An 18,086-nucleotide genomic window follows, 5' to 3' on the forward strand; every position below is an offset into this window, starting at 1 on the left:
GAACACTGGTGAGTATCAATGTTCAGGGGATTCCGAATTTACTCAATTGATGTATATATAACACGAAGTCGACCTTTGGCTTCGGTTCAAATAGTTTCCAGCATCTGTTGTGTCACAAGCCACTCATCATCCCAGTCACAAGGTTGACATACACCTACCATGAATCTAAAGCTCTTCGCTAGCCTTCTGGCGGCCAACTCCGTTGTTATAGCGAGTCATCATAATGTCTCGTCTGGTCTTCTTGGAACCCAGATGACGTCCACGTCTTTGGGCAACTACAGCCTGCCGATTCCATCTCTTGTGACTTTTGGCACGGGAGTTATCGGCGGCTTGTTTCGTCCAGAGTTGCACCAGGATCCAGCCAAGGCAAAGATAGCCGTTCTTGTTATGCATGCTGAGCAAGACTACACCACCTTCTACCCTTGCAGCGAGCTTCCTGTCCGCGGCTATACGACTCTTTGCCTCAACAATGCGCAAAGCAAAACCGGTCTTATGAACGATCTTGACTTTGAGACCATGATGACCGATGTTGGTACCGGTGTCGAGTACCTGAACAACCTCCCTAGTATCGATAAGGTCGTTCTGTGGGGTCATTCTGGCGGTGGTGCTATGATGGCCGCATACCAAAACGTCGCAGAAAATGGTGCATCTGCCTGCAACGGCACAGAGAAAATCTACCCTTGCTCCTCAGCAGTAGACGGCCTGCCCGCTGCAGATGGCGTTCTCCTGATCGATGCCAACTTTGGTCTATCGACTATGACTCTCTTGTCTGTGAATCCAGCCATCAAGAATGAATCCACCGGCGCCGAAATCAACAGCGCCCTGAATTTGTACAACCCTGCAAACGGGTGGACGGAAAATGGCGCAAATTACACATCGGCATTTGCCCATCGTTTCCTAGGGGGCATAGCCTCGCGATGGAATAAAATTCTTTCATCGGCGGAGGAACGAAACCGCCTCATCCAAGCCGGCAATGGAGACTACACAGATGACGAAGGTCTCGTTATCCCCGACGCCAATTATATTGGCTTCAACAACAAATTGATCACCCAAGACATTCGTTATCTCGCGCATACTGTGTACAAGTGGCCGCTGTTACATAAGGGAGATCGTGTCTCAACCCAAGTCGTCCCCTCGGTTCGTGTGGCCGGTGCAGGTATTCCAAGCGCCGCCGACAGCTTTTATGACGGTGCACTTAAAACCACGATCACTCGTTTCCTCTCGACATTTGCTGTAAGAGTTGATGCAAAGATGTTCAATGTGACTGCCGACAACATCACTGGAGTGGATTGGACCTCGTCTCAGACTACTCCAATTGGAAGCGTTCCGGGAATTTCAAAGCCGTTGCTTACCATGGGCAATACCGGGCATTATGAATATCTCAATGCTGAGAAAATCTACCTTGCAGCAAAGACTGAGGATAAATCCATTGCATTTGTCGAGGGTGCGCAGCATACAATCAATGTATGTACTGAGTGCGAGGCATACCCGGGCCAGTTTGGCAACACGATCAAAACGGCATTTGATTTCATGGACGTGTGGCTATCAAAGCCTGGGCGATTCATCGCTGCCTAAGAACGTTCGATGGAGGAGCCATGGAGTGCTCTTCAGAGTAGGGCGCTTGAAGGTTGGGGAGCTTTTGTAAAAACAATCATTCTCAGACTCTCGGGGTCTTTTGGCGGCGAATGCATGGTTGGGCATGGTCCAAAGAAAACTTATGTTGGATATAGTGCCGAATAGCATTGAAACAAGTCGTCAAGTATCAAGGAGAGCAGAAATATGCGATAAATGAATGTATTGTAAGACAAGAAGAGGAAGAAGAGAGAGAGAGAGAGAGGGCTTTCACGATCTGCGTTGTCTGCGGAGTACCTGCGGCGAACCTGATAATGCCAGGTTCTTTTCTGTTTGCTAAGTTTTATTAAAAATGTTGGACATAAAGCCGTGGAGAATATATCCATAACCCCCAAGAAGTAATCCGTATTGATGCTGGATGGTCTGTCTTACAGTATAATGCCGACGTCATGTCTCCGCAACTCCCCAATAGCTGCAGATCGTAACCCTAGCTTCAGCAAGATGGGGAGAAAATGGATCAGATCAAATCCTTCTTGTACATAATTTTTTCACACTCGTACGAACTACTCCGTGCATTTGTAGATCATGTTCCGGTGTCTCAGTCCACCCTGGGAAGTACATACATTGTACAAAGGGGACCAACAACCCGTGGCCAGCAACCTTGGAAGAATCATACATGTGGCCCTCATGAATCATGATGTGGGGCTACTGCTTTGCAATGGCCGTGGCAGATGCATAGCAAATCTTCTCGACCTGGTACGGATTACGGAGTAACCTGAGTGGGATCTTTTGTGCTCATAGAAGCGACAGAATTGGGATTTTTGAAAACGACTTTCAAGGTTGCAGATTGATTTTGCCCCCGTCGAGAATTCTCAAGTCAGGGTTGAGACAATGGAAATACTTAACACAAGTGGCTGGGCAAGATAGAGGGAACCTACAGTATCCATGGATGATGTCGATCTAGAGGATCTCTCATCCGTGTGGAGTACACACGGAGTATATCTCCTATAAGGCCCTGGAGGCTTGGGAGCTGTCTCATAGGGAACCTTGGAATAAATGTTATTCTCGAGTGTATTTGCGGAATTGATTCCAAGGTTTGATAGTTTGCCCTCTCATCTCATGCATAGCCTTCCAAGGTTGGAACCAGCGAATGAAAAGAATGTGACTTGTTCAATATATGTAAATCAGAATTAGAATTGCATCACACATCATGCTCATCACAACACCCTCTCCAAACCCCGTGTGGAGTACGGAGTACTCCCGAGTTCCGTACCAGCTTCCAAGGTTGGGAGATCGATCGATCGGTCTTTTAAACATGATTCAGAGTTCAGTAAATCGATATTGTGCATACAGCGTCTCGGGGAAGCACGGCGTGGATCAAAAACGATGATCAGTGGAGCGAGCTATTGGTGACGACATGTTCGTGTAGATCAACACTTCAGCTTGATTATATGTACCATGTGCTATGCTACTCATATCGTATAAGAAGAGCTGTCAGAACCAAGGCGATTTGATCATTTTTGAGGATCATTGCAATTACCAATCTGATCACCTTCAAGATGTTGTTTTCCCAATTAATTTTGGCCGCGGCCACATTCTCAATGAACGTTGCTTCACTCGCTGTACGCGCCGACACACGAGTAAGATTATACTTATCCTGGCTACATATGGTTCAATCGCAACTGATCCTTTCATTGTAGGATGCAGATCTTTATTTGGAGTTCTCCAACAAGTTGAATGATGGCAAATTGAGATTAACCAATGCAGAGGCAAAATCGTATGGCCCCTTATACCATACCTGACTCTCATCAAGCGACGATTCAACTAACTTGACGTGACAAATAGGGGCAAATTCCATGCCGACCATGTCAATGACGCATTAACAACTGAACAAATCGCCCATTACGCCTTTCCCCCTGGCGAACAACATGCCATCTCTATCGACAAGACAGTTTATCCCGCTTACAACCAATATGTTGCACGCGTGGAGGGTTCGCTAGACATTTACAACGAGGCTATTCAGAAGACGATAGCTCATGTCTATTTCTATGCCAACTCGTCTGTTCCTGCTGCTGATTATATCCTGGATGTGTCTGATGTGGTCGATGGATACAAAGTGACACCAAAGGGTGGCGAGCACAATCCACGCTTTATCACCTTCAACATTGAAAATTGAGTGCTCTGAGTAGCGAATTTCTTTCTTTCGGAGTTCAGAGTACCTGGAAAGAGAGCAGGACCTCAGTGAAGAGTACATTTTTGATGGTACAAATATGAAATAAATTGAAAAAACTACATCCGTTGATTTGAGCGCCCAATGGCCATCCATGGATTGATAAGACAAGCCTCAGTGCCGCGCGAGCGCGGCCAAAACAAAAGACGACGATAGTTGCTTATAAACAGGCGTAGTTATGTATTAGCTTAATCTCATATTTCGATTGGTAAAGAAAGAGAACCATCTTCAACTTCGGGACCATTTTTTACTGTCTTTTTAACTGTCTTTTTAACTGTCTTTTAACAGTCTTTTAACTGTCTTTCTAATTGTCTTTTGGGCTGTCCATCCAAGGTTCCAACTAATTGTCAAGTCATCATGAGAAATGGAAGTCTTGGTTAAACCGTGAATAGAGAATTAGGGATTAAAGACTCCGTACTCCATACTTCGTACACGCTTTAAACTTCTTTAATAGCATCTGAACAGTGAAGATTTCAGCAAAAATAGGTAGGAAAAGAGAGCGAGAAGGAAGAAGTAAGAAGTAAGAGACCAACGTGAAGGGGGAAGCCGTTGGCCAATAAGACGACGACCCAAAAAGGACAAGAAATCGGTAGCCGTACGTCAAGAATTATATATTGTTGATCGATTTATAGTTGGGGAAAGAAAAGGAAAGGAAACCAAAACAAACAACTCAGCCGAAGATCATGGAGAGGGCGCCCTTCCAAGGTTTAATGTCCAGGTGACCGTTGTCAGATGTAGGTATTTCAATCAGCCGGAATGTGGCTCTGCAGTTAGCTAGGCACAAGAGCCCTGGAGGCTGAAGCCACTTCATATTGTTCGAAGTCTACGCTCATAATAACCTAGGGACCTCAGGGGCGACACTGCTTCAGAAGGCGCTCAGGTGCAGCATCAATCTCCTACTGTGAAGCCGCAGACAGAACCACGTACGTTTGGAAGGAAATGGTAAAAAAAATATATCACTTCCCAGGTTGGACTGCGAACTTCCGTTCGCAGTTGTGAAGATGAGTCCGCAGGTCCTCCGAGCCCAGGAGGTTCAGGTTGATTAGGTATTCCTTCCTCTCTCCAAGAACTAGACCGCACATAATAAAAAGTCGAAGACCACGAAGAAAAAAGAGAATCCTCATAGCTAATCTTATGGTACATCCCAGCTAAAATCTAGCGTTAATTCCAGGTTCCTAAAGCACAATGAAAATCCAAACTCCTATGGCAGAGCAAACGGTCCGCTATCATTCATAAAAAACAAGGCGCCTTCGTAGTCAACATCTCAAGGGTCTAAGAAATGTCGTCGGCGTCGGGGTGGTGAGAGTGTTCGTTGTCAGAGGCATGGAAGGCATCGCCAAAGGCCGAGTTCTCCAGATCTGGCAGATCAAGCCCATCATGCTGCTCACTGTAGGCCGCCAGCGCATCTCCAGCGCTGTCGATGTTGGTGAAGTCGAACTCCCCACCGACGTTGTGATCCTTGCTATCGGTGTTGACCATACCCCAGTCGCTGGATTGACCATTGGGGCCACCGTGGAGCTGGTCACCCATGTCCATTTCAACATCGCCGGCGAGATCGGCGCCGGGGATTGGTTGGCCGTTGACAGAGACGCTGGAAGGCAGACCGCCGCCCACGCCGGGGCTACCGAATTGATTGAGCAGGTGAGAGTCATCGTGGTCCATCACCATATCGTTGGTGAAGGAGTCGGGTTCGTCTTTGTGCTCGGGCTCGATTTTCTCCAGCAGTCCACCCTTCTCGACACAAGAGATCTTGGGCTCGGAGACGATCTGTTTCTTCCATGCACCTTCCACTTCCCGAACAATATCGTCGACTCTGAATTTGGCGTTATCCTCGATATAATCCAACGGTTGTGCCTCGTCTTCCGTGGGAATGATAACACGACCCTCGAGTCGCCAGACCTCGGGGCCCTTATCGGTGGGGTCCGCGGCAGCCTCGCGGAGACGCAGCTCCGAGTCCTTCAGCAGAGAAGTGCGGTTGAACCGCTGCATACGGCGCGCATGCTGCTTTTTGAGATTTTCGATTTCAGCGGTCATGTCCGCGACCTTCTGAGAGACACGCTCTGCAAATTCTTCCGCCTTGGCGGGTTCCATCTTGGTGGCGTTGGGAGCGTCGCCTGCCTCCTGGCCCTCTCCGCCCGAGGTCCCAACGGGGGCATCAAAAAAGCCTGCAGTCAAAGATTCAAGCTCTCCCTTTCGGCCGAGGCCCAAAGATACAGGCGTGATTTGTGTGATGCTATAGGGAGATGCGAAGATTTCCTCCATCCATTCGTGATGCTGCTGGTAGCGCATCTTGCTAACGTCACGGGGTGTCAGCAAATCCATTGTGTCTCCGCTGGAAACGTCCTCATCCTCGGTGGCGAAATCTGCAGTCGCGGAAGCGAGCGCAGACGATGGTGCGCGATGTCCACGTGGGCCTTTAGCTGCAGCCACGTTGGGTGGGATAGCTCCGGGGTGGCCCTGGGGAGGATAGAAGCCTGGTGCCCGGGGCTGTGCATTCGGGAATTGTCCAGGCTGTCCGGGCTGTCCGAAGTTTTGAGGGGCCATCTGGGGGAAGTTGATGACTGGCCAGTTGTTGCGGTCGTGAAGGAGGAAATCCTTGCGGGCCAATTGTCCTTGGCTTTGTAGGAAGCGACGCTGGCCCATAATTCCTTGGATCTGAGCGGTCATGGGAATGCGGTTGGCGGGGGCGTGATCTTGGGGCGATGCGCGAGAGTAGTGGACGATCCAAAGTGATGGGTCTGGTTGAGGAGCATTGGGGATTTTGCAGGAGGTGATGCGATAGCGCTTGCGGCAGTGAGTCGCAACGGGCTCATTTGGGGGGTGGAATCCACTGCGGTGGAGGTACATTTCGACGGTCTGAGTTCTCATGTTAGATGACAATGGAGCTTCACTGCGAGGTCCTGGCGAAAGAGCATACATATCCGCGAGCTTCAAAGGTGAAGACCTGCTCCTGGTCCGCCCAGAAATATCCGTCGCTAGCAAAGTTATTTCCGAGATGGTTCAATGGCTGCCAAGTGAGCATGACTGTGCCATCGGGGGGGCCGTCGAGGAAGGTCCAGTGCATTGGTTGGCTTTGGCAAACCCGGGGGGCGCTAGTCAGGTATTCAACGGCAGTCTCTGTTGGCATCATGTGCATGCTAGGGTATCGATTGCGCGACACCAAATGCATGTGAGGCAGCTATAATAACGAGATGTCAGTCACCAATGGAATGATGCGATAGCGACTGTGACCTGGGAGCTTACCAGCTGCTGCGGGATGCGAGAGGCGGGGTCGTCCATATTGGGCGCCTGATTGCCTCGTACAAGCAAATATGGGAGATGGTAGATTATGTTGGAAGCAAGCAACTCAATTGCGATCAAATGGTGGATGGGGCGCAATGATGGGGTGTCTGGTCGAACGCGACACTAACGACGCGGGAGATTTTTGATACGGCGGGGGATACAGACCACATATGCTAGACACCTTTATTCTCAGGCGACAATCTGCTTCGTCCAGCACTTTTGGAGTCGAACCCTCACGTTGGAACATAACTCCATTCAAACACGCGGTATGGGAAATGGGCCATTTTGTACAATGGTTCAATACAAAATACACGATGAAATATGCCATTGCGCCGATGGGCCTTCTGATTTCTCAGAACAACTCTGAATAAATGACCGCGGAATGGGGTCGAAGACACTCGAGCAATGAGCCATTGGTAAGCGTCCTCGCCTAACCTGGGCATACTTGCACCAGGTTCACATCCTTCAAATCTGATGTGCAAGTACAGCCTACTGTTCACCAAATGACGAACACCAAGCAACTGCCCAGACAAGCTCCACTTAACCTTCGCCAAACCCGCACACTTTATTCCCGCTGTGACCAGCCAATTGGTCTATGACCTCTCCACTTGCATCTCGGAGATTCGTCACCAACTCCGTCTGTGGAGGGCCCCCAATTATGGATATCAATAGTCACTTCCACCGCCAATTGCAATGTGACCTCGAGCCGAGCTGGCATTTGGAACCGTCGATCATGGCTAGGGTTGTTTCGCTTCCTCCGATGCATTTGATCTGTCTCTCTCTTCATTCCTCCCCTCCCACCCCTAATCAGCCAGCATGGGCATCATCAAAAGCGACCCGGCGGAGGATGTAATACAACCCGCGCCAGACGAAGATGTCGAAAAGTTCACCCAACCCGCACATCAGGAGAAGCGGCCCAGCACCATCCAATCGACCATCGATCCCGAAATGGAACGCCGAGTCGTGCGCAAATTGGATTGGCATCTTCCAACGTTAATGGCGTTTTTCTGTATGCCCCCACGCCCAATTCGCACGCGCATTTTTACCACGCCAGAGCTAGCGCTGACCATTGCACTTTCAAGATCTCCTCGCTGCCCTCGACCGAAGCAACATCGGGTTCGTTTTCCATCAATCGACCAATGCGCAAACCTAACTAACTCCGCTTCGATCGCAGAAATGCCAAAATCGCCGGTATGCAAGAGGATCTCAGCCTCAATTCGAAGAGCTACGCCTGGCTCCTGACAATCTTCTACATCTCGTACACGGTCTTTGAAGTCTTCGGGTTGATGTGGAAGGTGGTAAAGCCGCATCAATGGGCCGCCTTCATGATATTCTCATGGTATGCAATGCGAACGAAATGCGAAATTGGTCAGGATACAACGTGTGGCAGCTGTGGCTAACAAGTGGCAGGGGCTTGGTCTCAACATGTCAAGCAGCGACGACGAATTGGCAAGGCATGATGGCGCTGCGCTTTCTGATGGGCGCATTTGAGGCTGGCTTTGGTCCCGGCGTTGTTTATCTGATGTCATTTTTCTACCGCCGCCACGAGCTGGGTCTCCGGTGCGGATTCTATGCCGGCGCTGCGCCGCTGGCAAACACCTTTGCTGGCGCTTTGGCTTACGGAATCACGTCGGGACATGCTGCAATTGCGAATTGGCGTGTATTGTTCCTCGTCGAGGGACTACCGGTCTGCGCGGCTGCTCTTTTGGCTTGGTTCTTTGTACCAGACAGCGCAGAGAGCGCGAAGTTCCTGACGGAAGAGGAGCGAGAGGTTGCGCGTGCTCGCGCTATACAGCAGTCTGGCGAGCCGGAACGCGCAGGGAAGATCCAGTGGAAGGAATTGGGTGAAACGCTTCTCGATGTGAAAGCGTGGCTTACAGCGGTATGTTCGATTTCCCCAGATATGCGAAAATCCCGCTTGCTGGTACTAATTGGGCGGATAGTTCATGTATTTCAGCTGCAACGTCAGCTTCTCGTCGCTTCCTGTGTTCCTGCCTACCATTTTGAAGGAAATGGGATTCACTGCAATCAATGCGCAGGGCCTCACAGCCCCTCCCTTTTTTGCCTCGTTTTTGGCAACGATTGCGACCACATGGGTGGCGGATCGTACACAGCAACGTGGACTGATGATCACTGGCTTATCAGTGGTCGGCGGCGTGGGGTATATCCTGTGCGCGACCTGCACATCAGTGGGTGCACGGTATTTTGGTGTCTTTTTGGCGGCATGTGGAGTCTTCCCCTCGATCGCCAACATCCTGCCGTGGGTTCTGAGTGAGTCATCGTTCTGGTCCTCGTTAGCATCTTTTTACTAATTGTGTGCGTTTCAGACAATCAGGGCTCCGATACCCGCCGGGGTGGAGGCATTGTTCTGCTCAACATTATCGGGCAATGTGGCCCTTTCCTGGGCACCAATGTCTTTCCCGACGCCGAGGCCCCTCGCTATATTAAGGGCATGTCCATTTGTGCTGCTTTTATGTTTTTCACGGCCTTTCTTGCACTTTCTCTGCGTGTGTTGCTCATCTTTGAAAACCGGGGCCTCGAGAAAAAGTACGGGCCCCGCACTGATGATCCTAAATCTACTGATGCCCCAGTGGCGGAGGACAATTACGGTGCCAACTTCCGTTACGTCTTGTGATTTGAACTGCGATGCTTTATTTATACCACGATTACTTTGCAGGAGCATTGAGAGCGGACAAGTTATGTCCCCGGCTTCGCTTGGGTTATGATGTCACGGCGGCCGGGGAGCTCCCCAGTCACGCACAGCCCGATTAAATATACCGAATACAACAAAATTAATGATCTCAAGATACCAAACCCTGTCTGGAGTGGATCTGCCTAGCTTGTTCCGACTTTTTGTTGTATCACCTGGAGTTCTTCTCACTGGACCCCCGAGTGGTGTATGCGGACACCACCGCAACCCCGAAGTTCAAGCAATTGAACCTTTACTGACCACCTAGCACTATTCGCCGTATTTTTCACAGCTTCCAATGCTAGTTCCAAGGTTGTCACAGCTGTGTTGGGGAGACGTAGGGTTTTCTCCGTGGGGCAGGAGGTTAGCAACCGGGCCAGACGGCTCCGGACCACTCAGAGCGAAGCCAAAGAACGACACCAAAGCTAAGATGCACATAGAACGTCACTCGAATCACTTTAATGTGGGTGATCTGCAATTCAATTCGTACAACGCACCTCTCGCTGAGCAAATTAACTCACCGGAAACCGGAGAGAGTCGGAGTATGACATCGCAGTTGAGGGGTCTAGATTGACTTCATTGCATATAAAGTTGACCACCGCTCGACTTCCTTTTCTTCCTTTTTTTCTTCTTTCACATCTCACACTGTGATTACTTCATACATCAGTAACTATATGCCAAGTCTTAACCCACTGGCAGAGCTAACCATCATACAGATCCCAAACGGAAAAGTACATACTGCCCTTCCTTTGGGAGCCATGGATATTCTTTGGCTGGGCACATTATCCCTCAGGGATCAAGGTATCTCAGGTAACTTCTGGGTGTGAGCCGGTGTTCGTTCTCGTGTCGATGGTGTTCCTAGATCCCCTCTAGACGATATCATCGATACGGGTTCGTTCTGAGATTATACGGCTTTCAACTTGATCTGGATAATACCAGCGAAAGGATCATGCCCTCCCCTTCCCCCAATTCCATTTGTCGAGTTGCCAAACTAACCAAGCACAAGTTACCATAACTTGATCCCTAACCCATTATGTCTCCTCCTGCTGCCATGTTCGAGCCCGTGACTGTTGCCCCTACCGGCATCAAGGGCAAGGTCAACGTCCCTGAGACCGCGACTACCACTCTGACCGGCCAGGGCCAGTCTAAGCTCTTGGAACAGTTCGGTGGCAAATGGGATGAGTTCAAGTTCGCCCCTATCCGCGAGAGCCAGGTCTCTCGTGCCATGACTCGCCGCTACTTCCAGGACCTGGACAACTACGCCGAGAGCGATGTTGTCATCGTCGGCGCTGGCTCCTGTGGTCTGAGCACTGCCTACGTGCTCGCCAAGGCCCGTCCGGACCTGAAGATTGCCATCCTGGAGGCCTCCGTGTCGCCCGGTTAGTCTAACCTCAGAGAAAGAGACTTTGTAGTTCACCGGACATCCACTAACATTCCATACAGGTGGTGGTGCCTGGCTGGGTGGCCAGCTCTTCAGCGCCATGGTTCTCCGCCGCCCCGCGGATGCCTTCCCTGACTGAGCTCGGTGTCCCCTTCGAAGAGGAGCCCAACAACCCCAACTTCGTCGTCGTCAAGCACGCGGCCCAGTTCACCTCGACTCTTCTGTCGAAGGTCCTCTCCTTCCCCAACGTCAAGCTGTTCAACGCTACTTGCGTCGAGGACCTGATCACCCGCCCAGACGGCGACAGCATCCGCCTCGCCGGTGTCGTCGTCAACTGGACTCTCGTCACCCTCCACCACGACGACCACTCCTGCATGGACCCCAACACCATCAACGCCCCCATCATCGTCAGCACCACTGGCCACGATGGGCCATTCGGTGCTTTCTGCGCCAAGCGTCTGGTCTCCATGAACTCCATCGAGAAGCTCGGTGGTATGCGCGGTCTCGACATGAACGCTGCTGAAGACGCTATCGTCAAGAACACCCGTGAGGTCGCTAAGGGTCTCATCATCGGTGGTATGGAGCTGTCTGAAATCGACGGCTTCAACCGCATGGGCCCTACTTTCGGCGCTATGGTTATGAGCGGTGTCAAGGCTGCTGAGGAGACTCTGGCTGTCTTTGATACCCGCAAGCGCGAGTGTGCTGAGTAAATTCGCACTGTCGTGTCAAGTAACCTAGTTTTATGATGATGATCGTTCAATTGCACTACCCTCGTTACGTGCACGTTTGCATATTCCGAACACAGTAAAAAAGACAATAAACACAGTACAACCATACCATTGTCTTAAGATGCTGCATCCTTTATCTTGAGCCGTAATTTGGCATTTTGTTCGGATTTAGTTATCACTATAGCGCAATTATTATGTATGATTAATTACTATGTTGAGACAGTATAGGACTGGCTGATATACAAGATACGGTACGGTTCATAAGCATAGTCCCTTAAGGTCAAGCACCGATTCCAACAAATGCAAAAAGCTTTTCGAGTCGATCAATTCTGGCCCGCTCCCTCTGCTTTTGCAGAAGAGCGGTCCTCTGCAGCCACCACGAGGCTCTGCGCATTTCTTACCTCCCATTCAAACTCCTTCAAAGCGCGTAGCTCGCTCGACATGAACAGTCCACCAATCAAACCATCCAAGACTCCAGCGGCGAAGTTTAAAGTGCTGATCAGGATGAGCAGGAACCCGATATAAGTGCGGTTTCCTACCCACCACACACCAACCATGCAACCAATTGAAATGACAATAGATGCGATGAAATGTGCCAGACGCCAGCGGCGCTGTGAGCGTTCACGAGCAACGTACTTGTGTGTCATCTCGATAATATGGTCGTAGGTCTCGGGTGACAGAGCGGCATTTGGGGAAACTTGTTTTGAGAATGTTTTGTGAAGAGTAGGAGATTCCGGAGAGCTAGGTGGAGAGTCCGGGTCCGGATGAGGATGTTCCCTCGAAGAAGACCTTGTGATAACAGCCTCAACGGCGAAGTGATCACTTAACGAGCAGAGGAGCGTGGGATGGCGCTGTGTCATCGAGACCTGAACAGATTCAACGGACCAGCGAGACGGCGGGAACGCAGGCGGATACCCGCCATCGCCCACGAAAATATAGTCCAGACGCTTACCACGCGGGTCCGGAGTATCGTTGTCAATGACGATATCCTCGCCCTTCGTCAAGCGCTTGCGCATATTCTCCGACCAGCGCCATGTGTTGAAAGAACCATCACAGGTAGCTCCGTTTTCAGAGAGATTGAACTCCGCCGTAGGCACAGGCTTATTCCTCGCCTTTTCGACGGGGTCAATTGCCGCCGCCAGCGAGGAATCCGGATGAATCTCGCGCCAGGCATCACGCACAGGGCTCTGGGCCGTGATGAGACGGTGGGCAAACGAAGAAGGCAGCATATTGAAATCACCAAGACCGAGAACCAGATGCCCACGCTCTGCTGCACCTCGCATTAGTTTCGAGATCTCCCATGCCTGCGCGGTGCGGTGGCATAGATAGGAGTCATTTGGTTCGCGCTCGTACGGCGCGTGCAAATGCGTACAGAAGACCTCAGCCACGTCTGCTGTGCCCGGGCCGAATCTGACTCTTGCGCAGGCAACGCCTTTGCCGACGAACCAGTCGCCGCGGAAGAACGCGGTCGGTCGCCCGTTCAACGGGTACCCGTACATGCTGCTTTCTTCGATCGGCCATTTGGATAGAATTGCTAGCCCTGCGCCGAATATGCCTCCGTAGTAGAATTTTCCGTATGGGAGTATGTGGCGCGTTTGATCGCGGATGCTTTCGAAGTCTTGTTGTGTCCAGCATTCTTGTAGTCCGACAATCTCTGGTGGCGGGCTAGCTAATGCCAGCTGCCGTCCGATCTCCGACATGCGTTCATGGCGGTACTTGGCGATGTATTTCAGACCCCAGCAGTTGAGGGTAAGAATTCGGATATTGCTTGGGGCTTCGGTTGGAATTGAGGAAGTCATTGAGCCTGCTCTTCGTCCAGAAGGACTTCACTGTTTTGGATGGATAGTGTTGAGCTGTGATGATGTAATTTTCGAGCTAAATATGGGTCACGTGACCTTGCATATTCAGGTACAACTTTTAGGAAAACAGAAGCGCGTCACCTTATACGCTTTGCGTCGATTTTACCTTTTCAGAACATTTAGGCGACAACTGCTATTCTCGGACAGCCTCATCTCTCTACCTTTTTGGGTAAAAGATGGCGAGGATGTTTGACATGACGAAGTCCGGCCTCACCGCCCAGCTCACCGCCCAAATAATACCGCCTTGATATTGCACGCGTTTGATGATTTTCCCATCGCATCTTCGGACTTTCTACCCACTCTCTCGACGCATCTTTACCTCCTTCGTTTGGATGTTTCAGTGCGCTCGTTATATCCAATGAGTCACTCAAACACCCAGGGTCGCCGGCGGTCATTCCGTGCCCAATCCCCCACCGAGTCTTCCTCCGATGAATTGGCCGCGGGCTCCGATCACGATGAAGCTGAGCGCCGTCGCGCTAGCTGGACAGCCCAAAAGGGCTTTACCCCTCAACGCCCAAAAGGGTCCGGACGTCACTATAGCGAGTCAGAGAGCCCCGACGAGCTAGCTGTTGACGCCGACGAATACTGGCGCTCATCGCGCAAACACAATCGTCACCGAAGCCCCTCGCCAATCACCCGCTCTGGTAGCCACGATGGTTCGCGGCGTGGATCACACAGCCCTCCGGATGATGATATGTCGGGCCCCGACACACAGGCTCGGGACGCAAATGAGTGGACCGCACGCTCTTCTGAACCCGATCCCCCCACGCCTGCTCCCAAGCCGGACCATGTGACCTACAAGGAGAAGTTTGTGTTGCGTGGACATCTGCGCGGTGTTTCTCAGGTTCAGTTCTCACCGGATTGTACCATGATTGCCAGTGCTGGTATGTTTGACGATTGGGTTGGACAATGGAGGGAATTGCCAGCTAACACTCATTACAGGTGCCGACGCGGCGCTCAAAATCTGGGACACGGCGAGTGGCCGGCTGATTCACACATTTGAGGGACATCTTGCTGGTATCTCGACACTTGCTTGGGCGCCAAATGGTAAATGGGTCGCGACTGGTTCTGATGACAAGACAATCCGGTTCTGGAATGTCAACACTGTAAGAATTTCTGACATTGTGTTACCACTGTTATTAAAAATCTCCTACTAACGCTCGTATAGCTCAAAGCCCATACGAAGATCTTCGACGGCCACCACAACTACGTATACCAAATCGCTTTCGCTCCCAAGGGCAACATCCTTGCCAGTGGCTCCTACGACGAAGCCGTATTTATGTGGGATGTACGCCGAGCCCGGGTGATGCGCTCCTTGCCAGCTCACTCCGATCCGGTTGCCGGTATTGATGTTGTGCACGACGGGACCCTCATTGCGTCATGTGCGTTGGATGGCCTCATTCGTATCTGGGACACGCACAGTGGCCAGTGCTTGCGTACGCTGGTTATGGAAGACAACCCACCCGCGACGTGCGTCAAGTTCTCCCCGAACGGCAAGTATGTGTTGGCCTGGACTTTGGACGGCTGCGTTAGAATGTGGAACTATGTCGAAAGTCGCGTTCTCAAAACCTTCCAGGGCCATGTCAATACCAAGTATAGTTTGTCTGGATGCTTCGGACTATACGGGCCGCAGGATTTGAACTTCGGTGCACCTCTTTGTTTTGCCGTTAGTGGCAGCGAGGATGGTGCCATCCTATTCTGGGACATCGTTAGCAAGCAAGTTCTGCAGCGGCTTGAGGCCCACGATGACGCCGTACTTTCAGTTCACGCGGGCAATCTCAATGGCAAGCGCATGATTGTGAGCTGTGGACTTGACAAGACCGTTCGTGTCTTCGAAGAGGTTGGCGAAGACGGCTCTGATTTCAATAATGATGATGATGTTGATGATGATGGCGATGCCACGCCTGTCCCCGAGGCCCGCTCGCAAGACGAGACTCCCATGCATGATGCCGAGGGCGACAATGCTATGACCGACCCTGATGCCGATGCATCCGCTGTGCCCTCTACTGCCGGAACCCCGGCCGAAGATGTGACGATGACATGAGCCTATTTACCTTGTTTTCTACAACGATTTCTTTATTTTCTGCATGGGCGGTTGCTTTTCGGGACAAGGAAATAAATACCCCGGTGTCTGGTGTCGTCCGCTGTGGACATTTGCGTTTCTCCCATTCCGTTTGATCTGGGCGTTCATTCTGATTTCTGGCGTCATTGTTATCTGGTTGAATCTTGCATGGCACTGCAAACCCTACGAAGCAGGTATCTCGTCTATATGATTTTCATCTCGCCTGTGGATAAATTCCAACCCGTTCGAAGGCGCTCTGGGACATATTATTTGAAATAATCCACACTCGGTCCTCTAGGTAGCAATTGAAGCACCTTCCTGACAAACCTGGGACTGGCATGATCAATCATTACTCGGGATTACGCATAAAAGTAAGAAATCATAACTATGAGCAGCCACGAGTAAAGGAAAAGAGGCTCTAGGGGCTCGGTTTGCGCTAGGGTCTTCGGGAGGTAGGTAGAAATGGTTGCTCGGGGAGGGGGGTTCTAGGCACGGAAGTCCCCGAGGACCCCCCGGAAATAGGCTCTTGCATTAGTACTGGAGGACCTTGGGAGATCTAGCAGTGACTATAGGGTTGTTCCAAGGTTTAGGTGGCAACCTCAATTGATGAGCTTCAATGACCCGTGGCAAGACCCATGGACTCAATTACTTCCCAACCTTAGAAGGCATATAGCTTTTCAAAGACCTTGGAAGTTTCCACCACGAAAGGGCCGCGGGCTGCATCAACCTGACCTTGGAAGCATGAGATCCTCAACACTCTCAAGGTCAACTCAAGCATACCAACCTTGGAATCATCCCTGGGACCAAGCTATAACTCTGAAGAGGCATCGGTTTGAACTCGGCCAGCATTGAATCATATAGCGCAAAATGAAATACCTTCGTGATATTTGTGAAACCTGATACCTAAGCTTATCCACAGATGTATTAATTTAAAACAGATCATCATCCTCACTTCCTGATACCCATCATACTGTCTTTGACTTGCTGTAGGAGGCAATAAAGAACCGCACAAATAACAACAACAAAGGCAGAACATAAGCCGTTGTTAGCAAGATGGTGAACGCCTCCCCACTGTCACTAAGACAAGAGACCACGCGGCCATAGCCCACTTCCTCGGCACCATCAATCGCAGAAACACCATAGTCTCCATGCGAGTTCGCACTCGTGGTTTGGGAGACTGCAGCATCGAAGGGAACGGTGTATTTCACAAAAAAATACGCATAGCCCCAAACAAAGCCCGCCAGGAATTGAGCGATTTGTAGACTCGTCAATGAGCGTTTGATTGTCATAGGAATGGCAAACCCAAGTGACTGAAGAGTAAAATAAGAATACCAGAAGCAAAGAACAAAGAGCAATATGTTAGCAAATCTGATACAAGAGCAATTTCAAGCTTCAAGGGTAGGACTGCCTGTACCATCAAAGTATGAATGCCAGAGTTGAGTACAATTCCCACCAATAATGCGGGGGACTCATATTTCAAGGAAGCCCATCCACAAAGCATAACACCTGCATGATGATAGGTTTGTAAAAGAGAGCTTTTCTTCCCTCGTGCCAGAATCACCATCGTGTCCAAGACTTCGTAAAATTTGGACATGTAGAAGATCCAACCGATATAAGCGGATCCTTCTTCCCAGACGGTATTGACATTTGCCGATGGGAGAACTACAAAATCCGTTAACTTTGTCATCATGGGATAGTTAGTGGTGGTATATTGGCTTGACTCACAACTAGCTGCTTTGGAATCAGTCTCGCAAATCACCTCCGCTATATGCGTGTAGTAATTCGGTCCTTGGCCTGGCCAGCAATTTTTCAATGCATGGCATATCCCAAAAAAGGTCCATGCGGAGAACAATGCAAGCAAGGCATTGTGGACTACTACGAAAGCCCTGAATGTTGGTTTCTTGCTGAATCCCCATGGTCTATACTGTCTGCTGGCATTGATCCGGTTGAGTAGTAAGACTGCGGAAAGATATATCACGGCGATTGTGAGAGGGAACTGGAGATCGAGGGATATGTCGAAAATGGTTGAATTGATGGAGACGGGACGAAGGAATTTCGATGTCGTGGGAACTGTAGGAGGAAGGGGTATTGCTGTCTTTTGCGGCTGGGTGGGAGGGAAATAGAACAGATGTAGCGGAGGTAAGCCCAGTTGAATAGAGCTTGAACTATTGGTATTATTCATGACGGTGGACAATGTGAACGCAGGTCAAAAGTCAACAGGAATCTGGGTATGCGGCCTTATATGAAAAAAGGATGTACTCCGTAGCACCGTAGTATATTTCT

The 18,086-nt window shown here is 50.4% G+C and overlaps 8 protein-coding genes across 8 annotated transcripts; 4 read left to right on the forward strand and 4 right to left on the reverse strand.

Moving 5' to 3' along the window:
• Positions 1–165: 165 nt before the first annotated feature.
• Positions 166–594, reverse strand: N7506_003471 (uncharacterized protein; the record flags this gene model as incomplete). The annotated part of the gene is made up of 1 exon (XM_056952766.1): positions 166–594. One exon carries the CDS (start codon positions 592–594, stop codon positions 166–168), a length of 429 nt encoding a protein of 142 aa, XP_056814458.1.
• Positions 595–3,131: 2,537 nt separating this feature from the next.
• On the forward strand, positions 3,132–3,748 carry N7506_003472 (uncharacterized protein; the record flags this gene model as incomplete). The annotated part of the gene is made up of 3 exons (XM_056952767.1): positions 3,132–3,212; positions 3,273–3,349; positions 3,418–3,748. 3 exons carry the CDS (start codon positions 3,132–3,134, stop codon positions 3,746–3,748), a joined length of 489 nt encoding a protein of 162 aa, XP_056814459.1.
• Positions 3,749–5,074: 1,326 nt separating this feature from the next.
• N7506_003473 (uncharacterized protein) lies at positions 5,075–7,081 on the reverse strand (the record flags this gene model as incomplete). Its single annotated transcript, XM_056952768.1, has 3 exons — positions 5,075–6,658; positions 6,720–6,980; positions 7,046–7,081. The coding sequence occupies 3 exons, from the start codon at positions 7,079–7,081 to the stop codon at positions 5,075–5,077; spliced, it is 1,881 nt and encodes a 626-aa protein (XP_056814460.1).
• An 819-nt stretch (positions 7,082–7,900) lies between these two features.
• N7506_003474 (putative MFS transporter) lies at positions 7,901–9,719 on the forward strand (the record flags this gene model as incomplete). The annotated part of the gene is made up of 6 exons (XM_056952769.1): positions 7,901–8,093; positions 8,167–8,200; positions 8,259–8,423; positions 8,495–8,966; positions 9,028–9,355; positions 9,412–9,719. 6 exons carry the CDS (start codon positions 7,901–7,903, stop codon positions 9,717–9,719), a joined length of 1,500 nt encoding a protein of 499 aa, XP_056814461.1.
• Positions 9,720–10,806: 1,087 nt separating this feature from the next.
• Positions 10,807–11,864, forward strand: thiA (thiamine thiazole synthase; the record flags this gene model as incomplete). The annotated part of the gene is made up of 2 exons (XM_056952770.1): positions 10,807–11,142; positions 11,217–11,864. The coding sequence occupies 2 exons, from the start codon at positions 10,807–10,809 to the stop codon at positions 11,862–11,864; spliced, it is 984 nt and encodes a 327-aa protein (XP_056814462.1).
• Positions 11,865–12,205: 341 nt separating this feature from the next.
• On the reverse strand, positions 12,206–13,681 carry N7506_003476 (inositol phosphosphingolipid phospholipase; the record flags this gene model as incomplete). Its single annotated transcript, XM_056952771.1, has 1 exon — positions 12,206–13,681. The coding sequence occupies one exon, from the start codon at positions 13,679–13,681 to the stop codon at positions 12,206–12,208; it is 1,476 nt and encodes a 491-aa protein (XP_056814463.1).
• A 418-nt stretch (positions 13,682–14,099) lies between these two features.
• On the forward strand, positions 14,100–15,785 carry N7506_003477 (WD40 repeat domain-containing protein; the record flags this gene model as incomplete). The annotated part of the gene is made up of 3 exons (XM_056952772.1): positions 14,100–14,625; positions 14,684–14,847; positions 14,910–15,785. The coding sequence occupies 3 exons, from the start codon at positions 14,100–14,102 to the stop codon at positions 15,783–15,785; spliced, it is 1,566 nt and encodes a 521-aa protein (XP_056814464.1).
• A 983-nt stretch (positions 15,786–16,768) lies between these two features.
• Positions 16,769–17,985, reverse strand: N7506_003478 (elongation of very long chain fatty acids protein; the record flags this gene model as incomplete). The annotated part of the gene is made up of 2 exons (XM_056952773.1): positions 16,769–17,113; positions 17,218–17,985. 2 exons carry the CDS (start codon positions 17,983–17,985, stop codon positions 16,769–16,771), a joined length of 1,113 nt encoding a protein of 370 aa, XP_056814465.1.
• Between the last annotated feature and the right edge of the window lie 101 nt (positions 17,986–18,086).

The sequence above is a fragment of the Penicillium brevicompactum genome, assembly GCF_028827555.1.
Source record: "Penicillium brevicompactum strain IBT 35665 chromosome Unknown utg000002l_segment0_segment0, whole genome shotgun sequence".
NCBI lineage: Eukaryota > Fungi > Ascomycota > Eurotiomycetes > Eurotiales > Aspergillaceae > Penicillium > Penicillium brevicompactum.